Consider the following 21,347-nt stretch of genomic DNA (forward strand, 5'->3'; position numbering starts at 1 on the left):
CTGACTCCAGTTTTTATCTTATCTTTGCTTGTTTGCCCTCGTTAAAAACACAAGACAAATTTCATCTGTTTGAAAAAAAAAAAAACATTTTTAGGGATTTTTAACACTATTTGAACTGTCTAAATACATTTAAAAACAAATGACACATTTCCTTTTGCTAGAAAATGTTTATCTGTAGATGAATATCCCTCAGATTGTGTAGAAATGTAAAAAAATATAATTGTATATAGCTTTTTAAACACTTCTTCCGTCAAGTCATATAGTTGCAATAACGAGAGACAAGGACAGAGAAATGACTACCATCACAAAAGCTTGAGGAAAATGCTTTGATTATTTATTGAAGGGTTAAGGACATTAGGCTGCTTGATGGCAAAAGCTCATATAAAAAAAAAAAACAGCTAAGACTATCCATCTCCCCAAAGTGATTTAAACACTTTAAGCAGTTATTTACTACTCCTTCCATACAGTTCTATCATTTACTAAATAGCAAAAAAAAATTTTTAACTCTCAACAATCCTCTTGCAAAAACATGGATCTAGTACCGTAAGATACATGAAACACTGCACACATTTGTCTCAAAGTCCAATCTTAAATTGATGTCAGATTACGTTGCCGGTTATGAGTACATACTTTTATCAATTGTAATCATCCATGATATTTTCTTACTTCTAAACCTCTTGCCCTCAACTCAACGTAGGCTATCATAAAATATTGCATGAGACAACAATAAGTGGGTTTACTCATTTTCTACAAAGAGGAATACCTTGTAATTACATCTCAGTGCAATTAGATTAGTCTACAAATGGAAAAAATCTGAAAATTGAAATATCAAAAAACTTCAAAAACAACCAGATGTCTGTATTTCTAAATCTCGCAATAACATGCAACCGATTTTCCCTCACCATCTTTTGAGGAGAATCATAAATGGAGGAAAAAAGTAAATATTAGCACAGCACAAAAGCTGCATCAACTATTTTAAATCTCAGGTGATACATTAATGACACTGGATATGTAGTTGTGTGAGTTATATAATTTGAAGAGCAAGATTTGCAGGTGTCATTTACCTGTAATTTTTCCCAAAAACATGGCTTAGTTTAACTATACATAAATCACAATGATCACTTCTAAAAAAATAAATAAATAAAAACATTCCTTTGTATTCCTTTCATTAAACAGTTGTCTCATTGTTTCACAGGTGCCACTTCAAAGCAGAGCAGATCAAAAAAAAGATCAGACGTGTGCTGATATAAACTCCCTCAGTCTTCTGCTTTGACAGTTATAAAGTTTGAAAATCAGGAGAAACAGAACAAGGTCACATTTACATTTGAATTACTTCATCCGTCACATGCAACTTGTGCCACAGCCAAGGGCCACAAAGTGTTAAAATATGTTCTGTTGTGGTTAAATTAGGTTACAACGTAGAGTGTAACAGAAATCGTAATATACATTTTGAGATGAACCTGAGCATGGTAAAGGGTTGTGTATGTGAGATGCACGTTACTGGCTATGTTTGCTTAAAAAGTGAGTAATCTAACTGGGTAAACTTACAGAAAAAAATAATAGTGTATTGCACTCAGGCTACAGATCATTTGTAGTTTGGTTCTCATTGGATCTATATTATACAACACACCCCGTCCTCCCAATAGAAAAATAAAAATCATCTCAATATCAGTAGGCCTAAACAGACTAGAATTGATCCCACAGCTATTTGATTAAAAAATTTACATTCACAAGAAGACAACAGAGGACAATTCAAATTGATATGTGCAAAAACAGTATAGATCTCTATAAAAAATATGTGCATATGAATAGAGCTCGTTTCTCCACTAATACAATATGTTCTCTATTTACACATCATGAGTCAATAAAATACATAACATGTACAGTTCTTATTAGTCTTTTAATCTGTTTACTCTTGTCTTTACAGAAAACGTTACCAATGCTCATGACAAAGAGAGGAGAGACTGACAGATATGATACACAACACTACACATCCTGAACTCAAATCAATGTGATTGAGCACTGGGATTAAAATAAGAACCAGAGTTCCATTTGGAAACCTGAAATTGCATATCCCATGTTCAACACAGTCAGATCAAACACTGTTCCCCGCTAGGATCGCTTGCCATTCCTGGCTGGCTTTCATGATGATATTACATCTGAAAAAGAAACAAAGAAAACTTTGGCTACAGAAAGAGGTCGACATCCCCCGTTCAACTAGTTGCCGCACCCTTGAGTGTGGACGGTAAAATTTGGCTAAAGCCGATGTCCCTCATTGGGCTGTCCTGTTTACAGAGCTGAAGTCCGTTGATTCTTCGAACCGGGTGTCAAAGGGGGGCGGCTGTGAGCTTTCACACAGAATGCCTGCCAGTCCGCCCATTGGGGTGGGGTGTGGCAGGGACAGATACTCGGCACAGTGAGAGGGGTGCCGCTCTACTTTGATGAGCGGCTGGGTAGACAGCTGGTTCTCCAGCAAGTCCAGAGAGTCCCGCTGCAGGGCCAGGTCGTAAGATGGCGTCCTCCTCCGTAGTAGCATGCTGCTCTCCGACAGCTTTTTCATGGATGCGAGAGAAGCAGGAGCCCCTGTTTCAAACGGGGGCTCGATGGAGATACAAGGAGGGCTCATCTTTTTCTTACGAGGAATATGCAACGACTGTCCACGCATGGGAACGTGCCTCTTCTCACTGAGTTCTTGACCAAACAGCCCTTCATCTACTGAAGAGCAAATCTCAATTGAGTGCCTGCGATGGTCATCGGTACCATAGGGTTTTTCCAGAAAACCCTCTGTGTCCACGCTGAAGCACTTCTTCGGGTCTTTGATGCTTAAGTTGGCAGCACTGCTGCAGTTCTTCACGGGGACGGGAAGCAGCGTCCCTGAGGTGGTGTAAGGAGACAGGGAGTGACTCCGGGCTTCTGCCTGAATCCCTACCCACAGCCGTGCTGTACTGTTGATGTGGCGGACCTCCTCGTCCGTTGGATCGGCGGAATCGAACATGGAGCCACTGGGACTGGTGCTTCTGCTGCTGCTGGCCAGGCTGGGAGGTGGAGAAGGGATATTGTGCTTGCTATGGGGCAGCTGGAAGGTACAGACACTGGAGGCATGTCCACGTGGGGGCAGCAACGGTGACCCCTGAGGGATGCTGGGTCCGGCGATCCGAGGAACACGCAGCTTGAAGCTGCCTGTAGATATTCCTGCCTGTCTGTCGGGGTTGTCTTTGGAGTCGAATCCTTGCACGTTGACGTTGTCATTTTTAATTGCCTCCTGAAAGAATAAATGAAAGACAACGTGAATTGCATGCATTGAACAGCAGTGAAGCACTTAATACGGATGGAGCGAGGGAGAGTATACCTGTCTGTGTAAAGTCCTGCCTATGCTGTGGGTTGGAGAGGGCATGGGAGGGGGAATCTTGGGGAGGTAGTTGAACTGGGAATGGGGAGGAACACCGGGGACCTGGAGCAGGGAATGGCTTTCGCATGGCTGGGAGTGGACTGAGGTGATTGAGCCTACAGGAAAGGTTAATGAAGACTTTTCATAAGTTTTTTCCCCCTCTTTCGATAACAGTAAATATTAATACACAAAGTCATGTACTCTGATTCTTTATACCTAATTCAAGGTACCCTTGACTGGCTTCCACTTCTTCTAGTGGATAAGGAGCACTGGCTGGCCTCACAGGGCGAAACATGTAGCTGTCATTGGGCAAAGAGTGCATCCTCGACACAGACATTTTCCGCGGAGAGAGCAAATTCTCCTGTGTTCTTTGTATCCTATCATCCTGTGGAAGAGAAATGTATTCTTCTGCTTTTGTGCTTTTGCCCTCGCACATAAACTCACAAAGCTATAAACACCTAGAGCCAAGCTTGCTAGGTTCATTCACCAGCTCGCTGCAGCTGACAAAGCAAATACACTCATTGCCAGAGCAGCCCATGAGGGGTAACAAATGTTCCTGGCATCCCCGCAGAGCCTCACTTCTCACTGTCCACATCCCCTCAGCATATTTTCTGTGTATTGTGACAACTCAGCACCCAATAAAACACAAATGCAATTTTGTTGCCCGCAGCTAACTCGGGCTGCTCCTTATAGAGTTAAAGGGTTAATTCACCCAGATAGCTAAATTATGTAATTAATAACTTACCCTCATGTTGTTTCAAACCTGAAAACCTCCGTTTATCTTTGGAACACAGTTTAAGATATTTTAGATTCAGTCCGAGAACTCTCAGTCCCTCCATTGAAGCTATGTGTACGGTCTACTCTCCATGTCCACAAAGGTAAGAAAAAATAGGTATCATCAAAGTAGTCCATGTGACATCAGAGGGTCAGTTAAAATTTTTTGAAGCATCGAAAATACATTTTGGTCCAAAAATAGCAAAAATGCCGAGCCAGATAACGAACAATAGACTGACTCGTTCACGAGTGAAGAACCGGTTGCATCGGTGTTCGGATCACCAGTAGTTCTTTCGGACAGTTCGATTCAATAAACCGGTTGAAGAAAACGGTTCACCGGTTCTTTTGCGCTCGACGTAATGGCGTCATTTGCGATGATTGCCCTTGATTCAAGCCTTCGGTTTACCCGCACCCATAACACTAGCACAGAATCAGTTCAGAATCAATCACCAAAAGAATCAGTTCAGTTCAGACGCCCTGTGTGTCGGTCGTATTAGAGATGCGAACCGTTTAAAATGATTCAGTTCGATTTGGTGAACTGAATGATTCGTTCGCGAACCGGATATCCAGACTGCTTTGTTTTGAACTCTCTCTCACAATGGACACGGGAGAGAAGACGATGCTAAATAAAGTCGTTGTTTTTGCTATTTTTGGACCAAAATGTATTTTCGATGCTTAAAAAAATTCTAACCGACCCTCTGATGTCACATGGACTACTTTGATGAGGTTTTTCTTACCTTTCTGGACATGGACAGTATACCGTACACACAGCTTCAATGGAGGGACTGAGAGCTCTCGGACTAAATCTAAAATATCTTAAACTGTGTTCCAAAGATAAACGGAGGTCTTACGTGTTTGAAACAACATGAAGGTAAGTTATTAATTACATAATTTGCTATCTTGGTGAACTAACCCTTTAATGGTGCTATATAAGTGCAGAACTAAACTAAAAAAACAAATGGGTTAAAGTACACTATGGCTAGTTCATTATACCACTTTTTTTTTGTCAAGGCCCCCAAAATATGATGATCCCCCAATGAAAGTACTAAAATATGAAAGCAGGTATATATTTTCATGTATAAAGAAAAATATTAAGTGTTATATACCCCTGGAGTTTCACAGATCCCAGTTTGAAAACCCTTCATTATACTTAAATGTCATAAAATCATGGTTTAACTAAAAACAGTCTTTCTATTCAACACTGTTTATTAATGACTTGGCATGTAAATGGGCAAACTGTGGCATGTATACCTGTCCAGGTGAATCTGTGTGTGGTCCTACATAAGTTGCCCTTCCTTCAGGCCCTGAAGAGCTCCCTGCTGAGACATTGCTGAGACGCCGAGCCATTTCCATCTCCATCTCAATCTCAGCGTCCATTTCTGCATCTTCTTTAGCCTCCTTATTACTCTCCTCTAGGTGTTTCATCAGTACGGCCACCACCACGTTAACCAGCACAAACTGAGCCATTAGCACAAAGGTGACGAAGTAGATGGGGGAAACCAGGGGCAGATAGCTGAAGCAGTTACTTTCATTTGGAAGGCACTCTCGCAGAGTGTCCTGCAAATATGCAACACGTTAATGCATAAAACTGCACCTATAAAACACTCTCAATGCAATTGGAAAAAGCACTGTATACCTTCATTATGCCATTCCAGTTGTCCCCCGTCGATACTCTGAATAACGTTAAAAAGGCCATTCCAAAGTTCTCAAATGTAGCATGTCTGCTTAATCCTTCGCATGGGTTGTTGTCATTGCATTCTAAGTTAAAATATAGGTAAATAATAGTTTGATGACAGTCAAATACTTTTATACACAAAAAGCATAGCTAGACTTTCACTGAATGTGTTGCTAAAAGTGGAGATAACCTGACAGAGTCTCCTGGGTTACCATTAAAGAAGCAAATGAGCTGTTACCCCCAGACACATCTGACACAATAATAAGCATTGATTTTAAAGCTGAAGGCTAATGAAAGTAATTAGAGTGCTTGCCCTTTAATAGAAAGCATAATCTTGTCATTCGTGTTCCAGAGGCCTCTCGCAGGGATATAAGTAGCATAGAAATGTCTATTTGAGCCTTGAAGCACAAAAGCGCTGCCATTGCAGGAACAAGCTCCAAAGATCAACAGAGCTAATTTAGGTTCTTCTCCAATTATCACAGCACTGTATTATTAGGAGAGCTCTCAAACTATAAGAGAAGCATGCCTTTGGGGACCAAATTTAAGCATTTCTGAGCCAAAAATGAGAGTGGCAGCTAAGGTAGAGCAAAGCCGCTAGAACTGTGAAATGGAGAGCTCAGTATGAACAGTGAGCAGGATTGCAGCACTGACCTAGTTTCCCAAAAAGCTCCACGCCAAGTGCCGCATAAATGAAGAAGAGGAGCATAAACAGCAAGCCCAGATTTCCCACCTAAAGAGAGGAAGCGCATTATCACAGTATGTTATTAAACAATCAATCATTGGGGGTTACATCGTGTTATAGATATTTTATCTCCAACTTTCTCTCCGTCCTCCCCCATGTCTTACATATCCACACAAAGACAAAAACTAATGCAATTGTGCAGTACATCTATATCTCTTTAAAGCAAAATCACACACACAGCATATGGTATACATTATAAAAATGTTTTGTCAGGTAATGTTTTGTCTATAATACACTATGCAGTATATATTTATACATTGCATTATTTATATATGTATATAGAGTTACTTTAGCTGTTACAACATTATTCTCGGTAACACTTTAGGGACCAAATCTCACTATTAATTAAATGCTTTTTTGCATGCATATTACTAGCATACTGGCTCTTTATTTGTACTTATAAAACACATATTCTGCAAGACCATATACTACATCACTAAATTTGGCTCAATAAGTAAACTATTAAAGTATTTAGGAGTTAACTGAGGCAAAAGTCATAGTTAAGAGTTACTTAATAGCGAGAATTGGAGCATAAAATAAAATGTGACCTTATTCTCTACATCATAATATTTTAAAAGCACATTAGTCTAACCTAATGTATTTGGCAATGTTAAATAAAATATATTAAAAGGCAAAAAAAAAAAAATGTCAAAGTAAAAAAAAAAACATTTTTAACAAGTTATGTATAAACATATAAATGTAATATAACAAATATAAATACAATATCACATAAAAAATAATATAAATATTTGTATAAAAATAAAAATATATATGCATTATTAAATAAATACATGAATGACTTAATGTAAAAAGACACAACAGTAGTTACCTGTGGTAAAGCTTGCATAACTGTGTCTAGCAGGGATCTCATGCCTGTAGCCATCTTCAAAAGCTTCAGTACTGTGGGCAAAAGCACAAAGAAGCACAAATCGAACCCCAAAAATCTATTTGTAGTAGAACATGCAAATCAACTTTTTTGTTAACTAGCCAAAATTAGAGTACCTCTGGCTATCCTCAGCACCCTCATAATGCGGATGATAGTGGGGTTGATTGGCAGTGCTGCGTTCATCTTGATCTCCTCCAGAGTGATGCCCATGATAGAGAGCAGGACTATGGCTAGATCCAGCTGGTTCCATCTGCCAGCACATTACAACATCATACACTTAAAATACAGCATCCAGCAACGAGCATGGTTTAGCTAATCGGTTTTTGAGCATTAGGCAAGCTGAGCAAACAAACCGTACACAGATTTATGAGCATATTGCAAATAGAACAACATACTGTTGATTGCACCTGTACATGTGCCATTGTAGGATTAATGATAAGCAACAGGGATCGTGACTCCTTTTAATTTAGCACATTTCATGTTACTGAAACAAATGATTAATCTCGTTCCCTATGCATGATAGACGCCACATATTAAAACATGACTTAATCACACGGTCACGCTTAATTACAAAAGTGTTTTACAATGTGTTACTGAGGATAGTGAAGTTGCCCTGTGATAATATACATAATTCATTTAAGGATTCAAGTGCTTGATTACGTCCAAACCAAACACACTGCGATAAGATTTAAGCAACAAGCAATTCGTCTGTCCACACAAGACTCATCCTAGCTACGCGATGCAACAAAATCAATCAACGATCAATCACAGCCAATCAGAAGAGCACATGGGCGGGCTCTCTCTGCATGCGCACTGCACTTTTAACAAAAAAGGGTGACTGATGCCATCTTTGGTATGGAAGTTTGTTTCCTTTCATTCATTTTCAAGATCTGAGGTACTGTAAATTATCCACTGTTGCTTACAGTATGGTAATAAAGGTCACACTAAATGGTGTTCGATCTCATATTTAGACCCTTTAAACATTAAATAAAGCACATAATCAGTACCTATGTTGTCTATGTTGTTGTAGCCACAATGTCGCAAATAAAAATAGAAACATTTCTAAAATAGACAATACTGTCACTCATCGTGTATCACCTTCACGGCTGGTTAGAACAAAAACACTGATTAACATGGAAAAAGATACCTTTTATGCACTTCTCAACGGTCTTTTGTTAATTTCAGTTATATTTATAATATTGCCAAAAGAACAAAAGTCCGAAGCATAAAAGTCGTTTACATAATCCTCCTTTTAATCTCTCCCACCCTCTTTTATCCCCTTAAGAATACACATTTTTATTGTAGTTCTTCATTAATTACTGTGAATTATTTTTTTCTGTCTGATCTGAGTGAGAGTCAGTCATGCTTTGATCTCATGTCTTTGTTGGCTTGAATAATCAATCAGTGCACAGCATCTCTGAATGAAGATAAAATATATTATGCTGCACACAAAGCTGATGGGGTCTTTAATGAACTTTATTGGCTTAAGCATTTAGAAATTAATGCATGACTACAGATATCTAAGAATACACGTATATCCAATGCACAAAGAGAGCATGAGATAAGGGACAAGGTCACTGAGGGGTTGGGGACCGAAAAGACTCCCCATAGACCTTCTTAGAGAGACTTTAGTATCAGGATTAAAATTAGAATAAGAAGGCTTAGTTAAAAATAAATTAGTAATGAGAATGTAATGTATATAGCAAGTGTAATATCCTAATACCATCTAAAGTGCACAGTAATAAACACTTGAATCCATAACTGTTTTGTAAGTGAATATATAATCATTGTAGGACATTGTTTCATAATATGAGTATAAAATGGATTTTATTTCCAGAAATGTATTCAGTGCAATATTTGTATATTGTTTCTCTTATTTACAGTGTATTCACATTCACATAGAGCCATACATTAGGTCAGAATACCTGTCTTTGAAGAATCTCCGAAAACCAAATGCCACAAGCTTGAGTAAAGCCTCAATTATGAAGACGATGGTAAAGACATAGTTACAGTATTTCAGTCCCTCTTCAAGGTACTGTGTGAGATAGAAACAGTGATTTCAGCCGTTTTATTGCTGCAATTTACAGGAAAATAGTATTTTGACCACATTTAATAATGCATGTATGTCTTTGCATTATATAAAAATATCAAACTAGGGGGAAATCTCGAGGTAATTATTTTTAATTGTCTTTAGAACAACCTTAAAAAAAGAATATAAGAAAATTTATTAGAATGCAAAATATCTGTAACTTTATTCTTAAGAATGATTTAAATGATGAAATGCAGCTTCATGCAACTGTAGATCACTAGATCAAACCAATTGAGATTCAAAGTGTTGGTAGACTCACGTAAGGCTGATTGAAATGCTCAATAGACATAGTGACCACATTGATGCCGATGATGCAGGTGATGAAGAGATCCAGGTAGTGGTTGGTACACAGTGTGTGGATGTAGAGCCGGGCTGGAGAGTAATCTGCATAGTACGGTCTCTGCTGGGCCTCTGTTGATACAGCCATACAGACAGACAGCAGAAGAGTCAGTGCGGGGTAAACACAGATAAACCAAATCACTGATGCAGAGGAAAAAGGCACTGGGTGTGTGGGGACGACTGCTGCAGAGAGGAACGCTACTTATCTTGCCACCATTGGGATATTATTGCTAAACTATCCGTTTAAAGTCCTCTCATGCAGCACTTGTGCCTTAATGGGTTTCAAGCATGCTGCTTTGGTGAACATGCCGTTGTAAACATGGCAGTATGTGGGAGAACATATGAAAGGACTTCTGTGAGTAGCACAGGTTACGGGAACATATTGAGTGTTTCTCAAGGAGAGCTTAGAGGTCGACTGTTTATCGATTAGTTGTACGGTGTGTGATATATTGGACATGACAGCAACCATAAAACTGATTTGAGTTTGAATCTATCTTTCTGAGTCTGCCATAAAAGCATGTTTACAGGTAAATACCGTATGCCAAGAGAGAAGCCTTTGAGCGACTGAATATCTGATTGAGATATTAAACATGCAGGTACAGCACGAGCATTAAAATGAAACATCTCTCCCTAGCAGATACCACAGTCATGGCCACCCTGAAAGTCGTACGTAGTTGCACACAGAAACAGCCTGTCATTCAGTATGATGGGGTAATGGCAGGCCCGGATGGAATCTGTTGACGTTTTCGACGTGTTCTGATCTGAATTTGGGGAATATCTGATTAATTATGTACTCTTAGTAATAGCTGAAAGATTAATTATCAAATTAGTCCAAATGTTTAATGGATGAGCTCAAGGGTAGAGCATTTTATTTTAATTTTGAAGAAATCCGCTGAGCTTTCTGTGGGTGCAGATTCCGTGTGGGTCTGAATCATGAACAGATCCACAGATTGGTGATTTGGACATGTTGTATATAGAAAAATGTTTCTTCAACTTCAGGTACCTGTGTGTCCAAAGGGGTTTTTGTTGTTTATATCCCGACTACGATCATCTAAAAACGTGTGAAATGAACAGTTGAGCTATTTAATGCATGCAATTGTTTTGATCAAAATTATTTCCCTCACTTATGATGTCATATTCGTTTATTAAGTGGCGTGTGTCTGTGAACCGGAAAATTAAGATTAAGGCCTCCTTAAGTTGTTGTAAACATAATATTTTATCATCATGATTTCAACTGGAATACTATTCAGCACAATACACAATCTGAGATGTGATGTGAATTTTCATAACAATTCTCCTGTGATGTATGACAAATGTGTCCTACGAAAAATATTTTCTTAAAGTCCACATGGCCACAGTTGAAGAAACACCTTTCTATACTAGGGATGTCCCGATCTGGATTTGCCTCATTGAGTATTGGTCGATACCAAGTTCTGATCTGATACTTGTATATTCCTAGTGTTTATGCATGATTCAGGTACATTAAAGATATTACAATTAACCCAATGTACAGTATACAGAGTTGTGCAGAGAGTAAAAGATATATGTGTATGTGTGTGTGTTTACATATATAAGATATATACTCTTATAGGACTACTGATGTAAATTTCTTGCATTTTATATATACAATAAGCAGAATTATTACAACATAAAGGTAAGAAAGTGGAGATATATTTAGAAAGCATGAAGCTCTCGTCTGTCAGTCAAATCTGAAGCAAGACGCAACCCATAGCAATACATTATGGCAACGAAGTCTCTGACAGTCTGAAGGCAGATAAATGATAAATTTAAAAAATAAACAATAAAGTAAACGTGTGCATCAGATATCCCTTTTTTGGTTTTAATTGCAGTTAAGCATGCACATTTGAGCTTCTTCATTTCCTTTTAATGGTGGTTGGCAAATCTACTTAGTACGTGAATACTGCCACCTACTGCAGTTCACTGGAATTACAGCTTATGTATAATACTGATCGGGCTAAGGAGAGCTGAAAAATGCTTCATCACCCCTTGATCATGATCCTTGAGATCGGCTCGGGACTTCCCTAATTTATACGAATATTTGCCTCCTTTTCTTCCCTGTCCTGCTAAATGCCCTCTGCATTGAGAACTGTTTTTCAAAACGTCCTTCGATCTATCCCAAACGAATGCCTTGAGGGGTTATTTGAATAAATCCAGGGAAATAAAACAAAACTCAACAGCTAAGGACTCGGCTATGAGTACTATACGTCACAGTCACATACACGATTAATCCCTTGACTGCTGTAAAGGCTGAAGGAGCCAAGTGTGACAAACGTTGATAAAACTGTCAGCTTTTATGCTAAAGATCATTCATCAGGAAGCTTTGCCCTGGCAGGCGAGGTGCTTAAACAAAGAACACACTTCTTCATATTTATTCGTTCAGTCACTTAAAATCATGGCCGGCATTTTTAGATTCCTTTATGCTCACAACCAGACAACCCTAATAGTGGCCTCAATGTACCAAACTGACTTAGACAGCCAGACCACAGGCAACTAACCATATGCAGTCTCTCAACTGGATAATATGATGTAGCTTTCCTTGATGTAATATTACATATGTTTGAATTCAGCACTCTAGAATTGATATCATTCACCCCCCCAAACTGTCACAGACCCAGACAGCAAGCAGTATTTAATGCGGGCCAGATGTGGGCCGGATCTGGGCCGACACTACACTATGTGACTGTCTTGGGGAGCAACTACCTCCTCTAACATCATTGTTTCTCAGCATCCACTCTCTCCTGAGTTTCTTACCCCTTTGGATGCAATACTACTAGGGGTTTCAATCAATTCAAAATTGTAATCATTTAACTTTGCTGATTAATTAAATTAAATGCATTTATCAGTTTTTCATAGCAAATCCCCAAATGAAGATAAATCAAAGACACAACAGGAGAGGACTGAATCCTTGAATAAAAGGATTCATAAGCCTATCACTGCCCAACGGTCCATAGCAATCCATTTTGCAATGGAGTTTGTATTTGTCTGATATATACATTTGTTCAAAATTTGGGGTGAGTTAGATTTTTTTTAAGAAACTATATACTTTTATTCACCAAGGAAGCATTAAGTGAACAAGTCACAGTAAAAACTTGTTACAAAAGACTTCTATTTCAAATAAATTCTGTTCTTTTGAATCAGGAGAAAATAATTTATCCTGGTTTCTACAAAAATATTAAGCAGCAGAACCGTTTTCAACACTGAGGATAATAATAAATGTTTCTTAAGCAGCAAATCAGCATATTAGAATGATTTTTTTTGGATGTGGAGTCGTGGCCTAGTGGTTAGAGAGTTTGACTCCAAGTATGGGTCACCATACTTGGCTGAATGTCACGTCACTTTCTGAAGGATCGTGTGACACTGGAGTAATGGGATACATCACAGGAATAAATCAAATTTTTAATTTATTCTTGATCAAATAAATGCAGTTTTGGTGAGCATAAGAGACTTTGTTTTTGAGACTTAAAAAACATAAATAAATAAAAACCTTACAGACCTAAAACTTTTGAATGGTAGTGTAAACTTGGTGGTCATTTACAGAGGATGCACTCTTGGTCCAAGTACACATGCAGACTGACATTTTTGGCCATTGCGCTACGTATCGTGCCATGATCATAATATATTAAAAGCAAATTTTTCATTATTACATGCAAGAATGGGCAAACAGCCTGTTATCAGTAAGCGTTTTTTAGCAAGGTGCATTCATAGCTTGAATTGTTTTGATGGTAGGAAAATGAACACTTAACTAACAGTCCTAATTAGTACTAGTTCAAACTTATAATAATTGATGACACTACAGTAAATAGAGTATTCATAGAAAAGAAGCTCTGCTGCTTTGGCCATGATGCTGACCCCATATTCACTTTGCAAACCTGGCTTGTCATGCAGCATTTTGTGTTGCGGGCATCTCATGCAGGAACATGCTGCAGTCCATCACAATCCAAGGCTGACATCAGATCAGTGCCAAATTGTGCATTGTTTTTGAATGTCCTCAGCCTTTCGACTGCTTCTGTCATTTAAAAAAATTAAATAAAAACTCTTGCTCTAGCTTTCTCTCTCAGGCTCTGGAAGCAGGCAGTGCTCAGAAAAATAGACTACCGACCAGACACGCAATTCGCCTTACTCCTGCGCTTTTTCTCCAGCAGTCTCTGCCTCTTCTCCTCACGCAGGCGCGCCTCCTCTTCCTCCTGGTCCTGACGACACTTGTGGAAGTTCTCCACCACCACTCCCACAAACATGTTCAGCACAAAGAAGCTGACGATCAGCAGGAAAGAGATGAAGTAGAGGAGCATCCAGGGGTTGTGATTGCGCTCAGGCTGCAGGTGTGAAGGACAGGAAGATAGAGGACACATCCATCATTTTACAAATTTGGAAAGTTATAGATTAAAGCCATGTGCCAGAATGAGCAAAGCGGATCCAAACCTGCATATCCACCCCTACAGCGTCCAACCCATCATACATTATATTGACCCACCCGTCCTTACAGGAAAGCACGAACAGCGACATGAGAGCCTGCAGAAGAGAGACCATCATTCATTCAGTGCAGTTACAGAGCTCATAATGACAATCTGGGAATCATGTCAACCATATTACTGCAGACAACATTTGCCGAAAGTCCTATAAAAATGAAAAAGCAACATGACCTCACTTTTTCACTCAGCTGATCGCTTTATTATGCTTAAAGGGACAGTTCACCCATAAATGAATTTTCTGTCATTAATTACTCACCCTCATGTCATTCCAAACCCACAAGACCTTCGTTCATCATCAGACACAAATCAAGATTTATTATGAAATCTGAGAGTTCTCAGACCTTTAATAGACAGCAACACAACTACCCCGTTCAAGGTCCGGAAAGGTAGTAAGGACATTGTTAAAATAGCCCATGTGGCATCAGTGGTTCAACCTTAATGTTATGACTCTACTAGAATATTTTCTAATCTAAGAAGCACTGATTAAACTGATATTTTAGTAGCTCTGGTCTAACTATAATGGCAAACAAATAATGGCAAACTCTTCAAATGTGTTTATTTTTTGTGTAAGGCACCACAATACTCAGTAAGAGAAAGAGTTTAACAGAACTATGACAGAACTATGGTTTATCTGCAATGAACAACTTATTAAAAGCAAATTTATATTCAAGTATTTCATGCATAACAAAGAAATGTATCTATTTAACCTTTAGTGCAGGAGGATGAAGTCATGTTCTTCAAAAACATAATAAATCAAATGCACTGAAATTTGTCAACATCGAAAATAAAAAATAAAACCTCAAAAGTGCATAGGGCATAGAGAGTTCTCTGAAATTATATAGTTTAACATAAAATAAATAATAATTAACTTAAAATGATTTCCAGTTTGCACTACTCAAGATGTCATATCTTTTCACTTGTCTCTGTTTAATGTCTATTTGTTATATGAAGGCATTAGTGGGAGATTCTTGATAAACAGAAGCATCTCTGACTTCTCATAGAATATCTTTTTTCATCCATAACATTTGCAGCAGCAGTTCACTGTCTATTCTGGGACAAGGGGCTGACAGGTATTTCTGTGCAAGTGAGGCAAGGTGTGGGAACTGGGATTTATCTGACTTAGGCTTAGCGCTAGTAGCTGCTGCCACAGCTGCTTCACATTACATATTCTTTAAGAACAGCTTTGCAGTGATGACGAGCTTTCAAGTGAGATATAAGATTTGTTTGTAAGTAAGTAACTTTGTCATTTGTAAGTAACAAGCTTTGCAAATAGCAATGGTACTGTCCGCAATGCCATGAGCACGACACAGTTTTAAAGCTGCAGTCACTTTCACTTGGAAAGCGGATGAATCTCATACAAATAAGACTGATTGATTAATTTACCAGCAAGAGTACTTTATTGGATTTAGTTATCGGATATAATTTATTTATTGGAGCAATAAAAATGATCATTTTCACCCATATAGCCTGAAAATGTATCTGTCAAATAAATATTGTGCATCCCAATAAAAAATAAAATAAAGTAACTTCTGTGACAGTCCTTGATGCACATTCACAAGAATACCATGATGTACCCATGCGTTGTGCTACTCTCGTGAACATGCATCGAAGGCTGACAGGAAAGAGAAGACACTTTTGAATAAAGTAGTAATTTTTATTTTCATTGCCTCAAAATGTATTCTCATAGCTTCATAATTTTACAGTTTAACCAGTGATGTCCCATGGACTATTTTAATGATGTCCTTACTACCTTCATTAGCCTTGAACGTGGTAGTTGTGTTACTGTCTATACAGGGTCAGAAAGCTCTCGGATTTCCTCAGAAAATCTTTAAAAAATAATCTTAAAAATCTTAAAAATCTTAATTTGTTTTCTGAAGAAGAACAGACGTCTTACAGGTTTAGAACAACATGAGGGTGAGTAATTAATGACAGAATTTTCATTTTTGGGTGAACTTTTGCTTTAAATGTGTGCAAACCAATGAATAACACTTACCTGTACCAAGTTGTCAAAGTTGTACTTTCTCCGAATCCATTTGTAGTTTGCGTGAAGGCAATCAGACTTATTGGTGATGTTTTTGGTGTCGCCACCTTCACAATGGTAAAACTTTCCTTTGAAGAGCTGTAATTGATAACATCGCACCTGCGTTATCTGAAAACCCCTCACATTTCTTCTGAAAAGCATGTAGCATTTGAAGTAATTACCTGAACTCCAAGAATGCCGAAGACAATAAAGAAAGCACAGCAGATCAGCACAATGTTCCCAATGGGCCTCAGCGACGTTATTAGCGTTTCCACCACAAGCTTCAGTCCAGGAGCGCGACTAATCACTCTATTTATGTGAAAAAACAAAGACGATTGAATTCCAGGAACATTTATGTAATGGTACAATTGTCTGGTGCAAACCATTAAGATCGATAAACCTCAGCTTAGTCTTACCTCTAAAATAATACAAGGATAATAGATTTAATTTTGCAACGCTTTTTTCGAATCGGTAAGTGAGAAGGGGCTTTTAGCGTGTAGACTCAGGAGATAATGCAACCACATAATTAACCTTCAGTTCATTCCTTAACTGGAGCAATGACCATGTAGTGGATTTCATTCATTGTTTGAGTCTCAGAGAGGCGCGTTGTGACCTTTCGCTGACTCACCTCAGCGGCCGCAGAGTTCTCAGCAGACGAAGAACCCTCAAGATGCCAAGGATTCGGTTTCCACTAGTATAGGCCAGAGAGACCAGAATGTCAATGAGAGAGACAGAGACCAGCACCCCGTCCAGAACATTCCAGGTGCTCTGCAGATAACTGTGCTTCCCGGCGCAGAAGCCAAGGGCCACCACCTTTAACACAAGCCATATCACATCTGTAAGAAGGGTTTGTGGAATGAATACTCCTTAATTATAGAGACAAAACCTTTACCATACCTTCACAGTCATTTCAGCAACAAAAATCACAGTGAAAACATAATTGGAGATACTGAGGAACTTCCGCTCCTGAAATGAAGAACAAAAGGACATACTGTATCGTACAACCAGCAAGCACCACAACACCAAATATTAGATGAAAATGGCCAAGACTGCACTTAAGCAGACTTACGGATGGCTGAATAGAGGGTCTTTCCAGAGCAATGGTAATGCAGTTTAAAAAGATGAATACCAAGACTACATGATCAAACAACTTGTGAGAAATTAACCTTTGACACATCACCCGAAACCTAGGACACAATTGTATAACAATATTACATTTCAAAATCGAATGTGAAAGTGTAATTGGTAAGCAGCTGTTGTTGGAGATGGCAAAGGCTTACTTGTTCTGAGGGGAGAACAGGTAAAGGGACCACTCTTCATGATCTTTACACCACTTAGGTTTATATGCCTCAAACGTCCTCTTGAGACGGAAACAGAAGCTCTGTAACCCACAAGAGAGATGTATAAGCAAATTGAACAAGAACTATAGCTAATTACTACAGCTCTAAACACTAACTACAGCATTGTCAGGAGTTTAAAGTGTTTAGTGCAGATAAGAACCTCCGGTTATAAACATTACGCTAATGGTCTTGATTCAATTTATCAGTGAAGAGGGATTCAAATAGATGCCTGTTTAAATCTGATGAGTTTATTTTCCAAATGTGTTTTCTGCAATATACATTTTGCACAATTAAAATCCTTTTTGTCTAATTGATGCCAGGTACTTGGCTAAAAGATGGATTCACTTGAAGAAATGACACTGTGAATGAGCTGTAATTATGCAGATGGTAATACTATTGTTGGAAATCATTATAATAACATTTCCAACTATCTTCCAATTGTTCATAAAAAGCACTGACACTTTAATGCAGTTTTTATGGACTTTTTTCCATGTACTCATTCAATTATGTTGTTTCAGTTAACGCCATGCAGCAGCTTTCAACAACTGAAAGTATTTTTCAATAGTAGTGGCTCTATGATGCATAACTCAAATTTATTTAGCAAGAAAAGAAAAATCAGGAACATAAAATATACAAATTGTTTTTTGGGATTTATTCATTTAGCACATGCTTTTTCCAAAGCAACTTATCATTAATTAGTTTGGAGTTGGTAAGATTTTTTTTATGTTTTTAAATAAAATCTCTTATACTCTCACCAAGGATACACGTGAATAAACATAAACGGTAAAAACAACGATATTGTCAAATATTATTACAATTTAAAATAAAAATCGACTTTCTATATTACTTTTCTATTTTAATATTTTTCTAAATGTTAAAGGTGACTTTTTAAGCAATCATTACCTCAGTCTTCAGTCGCAAATGTTCCTTCAGAAATCAGTATTATATATTCTGATATATAATATATAATGTCAAAAGAACAGCATAGAAGAGAAAGATTAACTTTAGGTTTTTTCTTTTTAAAAAATCCAAATGTTTTGACGATTATTACTATCCTGAAATAAGTAATAATAAAAAAAGAATAAGTTGTGCATGTCCAGACTTTTGACTGGTTGTGTATGATAGTTGTATGTAAGCCTGTATTGTAGCCCTGTTGGTTTCTGTTTATTTCACAGCACTTGAAACACAATTTCAAGACGAGGCCTCTTGAGTGAACAGATATCATCACTCTGACACCAGTAAAGGTCACTTTTCACCCACCAAGAAAAACAATTACTGCCTTCAGACTACGGTGCTGAATCAATCACAGCATGACAATTAGTCTCCTCACAAGACAAACCCCTGGGAAGACATCTTCGAAGAGCAAGTCATAAGCACTGCCTGACTATAACAAACAACACAGCATTTAACCATAACTTACATCATCCATGTCCTCCTCTGCAATGGAGTCTTCCTTGCTGAGGTTGGCGGAGAGGTCAGTGGGCAGGTGCAGGCTTCTTCCATTGCAGTCGTGGTAGTCTCCCATCGAGCTGAAGCTGGGGGTTTGGGGCAGCTCAGGGATATCTAGAGAGCTGGGATGCTGCAGTGAGCCCCCACTGATATTGGCCAGCTTCTCCCCGTCCAAGTCTTCGTCCTCAAAGCTGCCCCTGCCGTCCCCAGACAGCAGAGACTCTCTCTCCCCAGACGTGTCCTTCCTTTTCAAACTCGGCGCCCGTCCTAAGCTGTTCCAGCTTGACCTGCGGCTGCCCCAGTTACTGCCTGAGCCACGGGGGTGGCATGGAGATCTTCTTGGGCTAGTCTGGGATAGTAAAGGAATATGCCTACGTTACACATATTGCTTGTTCCTGTACTACAGTCAAGGGCATTTCTAGCCGTTCATTATTTCTGGGGCACATCGAAAAGTGTCCCCATGCATATTAATTGGCTTGACCTGCAGGAGAGAGTTGTTTATAAGCTGTACACACAATAAAAAGCTGCTATGTCGCTGACAAACAATAGAAGACATTTGCAAGGTTTGTTTCCTATAGTGGATTTAAGGTACATATCCACCTCATCCATTCTTTGATTGTTTGTTTTCTGTCTCATAAAGTTTTTATGAGTTAAATTGAAGCATTTGACTGATTAGATTAAAAGCGTCATTCCTTTGTAAAAATGGCATCGTTCTGATTCTAAGCAGCTGATAAAAAAAGAATACAGTTTTATTAATAATATTTTAATGGAGAACAGCAGTATTTTACTCAGGCTCATGGCCCTGTGTCTAGCAATGCCCCTGACTACAGTCAAATAAATAGCAATGAACAGTTGCAAAATAGCAAAAAAATATTAATAATAATTACAAAATGGCATTTATGCATTTGACAGACACTTTTAAAGAGACATTACATTAAAGGTATGAGTCAGTGACAAACGATGAAGAAACAAAAACAAAGTAAATAAAGAAAAAAATATAAAACGTGTGCCAAGTTTGTTTCATTTTATTTTAAAAAAGCATACCACTTTCAGGAAAGGTTTCAATTAATTGAATATAAAAATATCATGCGGTGCAACTATCAAACAGAAAGTGATGTCTATACACCAAGTGTACACATACTAATCGGGTTTTAAAATATATTAAAAATATTTTCTACATTACTTTGTCAAGGTAAAATATTGTAGAAAGTTAAATATCATTAATTTGTAATTAATAATTCTATTTTTTTACTTGGTGGAGTAGAACATGACATTACGTAGAAACCTGAACTAACCTACGTATGTCATAATGACAACTGAAGACATCACTTCCTGTTTTATGTTCTTTTCACAACTACTGTACTGTATGCTCGAGCAATATGGGACGTCACTGTAATGGACAACTAATTGTTATTTAACAGCTGTTTTTTCTTACCAGGGACTTTTGATCAAAAGCACTTGGATCTATTGAGATGCCACTTCCCCGTCTGGACTCGGTCAAACCAAACACTGACTCGGGGCCGAGCGAGCTCTTGGGAGTGGGCATGGGGGTGGCGGCAGTGCGCATGATGATTGGAGGGGGCAGAGTGCCTCGAATATCCACATGCCCATTCGCTGACATCATCAGAGAGTACATCTTCAACTCTTTTATTGGAAGTAAAAGGGGTTATTCAAAGAAAGTCATCACCATACAGTAAATAAAATAAAAAATTATATCCCTCGAATGACAAAGTAGTAAAGGTAAATGGAAGAAGGACACATAAAAGGCCCCCAGGAGATTCATATATGTGTAATGGTGATGTGGCTCTAGAGGACCACTGTCCTCTTTAATGGGGTCTGAAATGAGCTTAATTATATGCCTGAATGAACAGGCTAAGAACAGGGGAAATCTATGTTGTGTAAAAAGTGTGCATTTTACATGTTAGCCGGCAAAATGTTTATGTGTCAAAGAAAGTAACCTGTAGCTCGTAATTCCCCCATCTTCTCTTCCTCTTCAAAGTTCACCGAGCGCTTTTCCTCATCCACATCTGACTTGTTAGCATCTCCCTGCAAAGCACAAGAGCTTTCTGTGGACAGCTCCCAGTATTTCAGTAACCGCTCAGCCTACTAAAGTGTTATTCAGGATGCAGTGGAGCCAAACAGGAGCCGCTCTCTC

General features: G+C 38.4%; 1 protein-coding gene across 1 annotated transcript in view; it reads right to left on the reverse strand.

The window, feature by feature from the left end:
• Positions 1–312: 312 nt before the first annotated feature.
• cacna1ha (calcium channel, voltage-dependent, T type, alpha 1H subunit a) overlaps positions 313–21,347 on the reverse strand; it is a 56,570-nt gene continuing 35,535 nt past the window's right edge. Inside the window, exons 13-33 of the mRNA XM_052552775.1 lie at positions 21,151–21,238; positions 20,628–20,836; positions 19,164–19,541; positions 17,684–17,784; positions 17,473–17,590; positions 17,301–17,369; positions 17,032–17,216; positions 16,586–16,712; positions 16,377–16,502; positions 14,334–14,423; positions 14,035–14,227; positions 9,814–9,965; positions 9,391–9,500; positions 7,582–7,715; positions 7,409–7,479; positions 6,489–6,567; positions 5,799–5,920; positions 5,414–5,719; positions 3,605–3,773; positions 3,350–3,504; positions 313–3,262 (exon numbers count right to left, since the gene is read on the reverse strand). Of these exons, the coding sequence (XP_052408735.1) occupies positions 2,273–3,262; positions 3,350–3,504; positions 3,605–3,773; positions 5,414–5,719; positions 5,799–5,920; positions 6,489–6,567; positions 7,409–7,479; positions 7,582–7,715; positions 9,391–9,500; positions 9,814–9,965; positions 14,035–14,227; positions 14,334–14,423; positions 16,377–16,502; positions 16,586–16,712; positions 17,032–17,216; positions 17,301–17,369; positions 17,473–17,590; positions 17,684–17,784; positions 19,164–19,541; positions 20,628–20,836; positions 21,151–21,238 (3,972 nt within the window). The 3' untranslated portion in view covers positions 313–2,272. The remainder of the gene's footprint in view (positions 3,263–3,349; positions 3,505–3,604; positions 3,774–5,413; positions 5,720–5,798; positions 5,921–6,488; positions 6,568–7,408; positions 7,480–7,581; positions 7,716–9,390; positions 9,501–9,813; positions 9,966–14,034; positions 14,228–14,333; positions 14,424–16,376; positions 16,503–16,585; positions 16,713–17,031; positions 17,217–17,300; positions 17,370–17,472; positions 17,591–17,683; positions 17,785–19,163; positions 19,542–20,627; positions 20,837–21,150; positions 21,239–21,347) is intronic.

This window comes from Carassius gibelio, chromosome B3, assembly GCF_023724105.1.
Source record: "Carassius gibelio isolate Cgi1373 ecotype wild population from Czech Republic chromosome B3, carGib1.2-hapl.c, whole genome shotgun sequence".
NCBI classification, from domain to species: Eukaryota; Metazoa; Chordata; class Actinopteri; order Cypriniformes; family Cyprinidae; genus Carassius; species Carassius gibelio.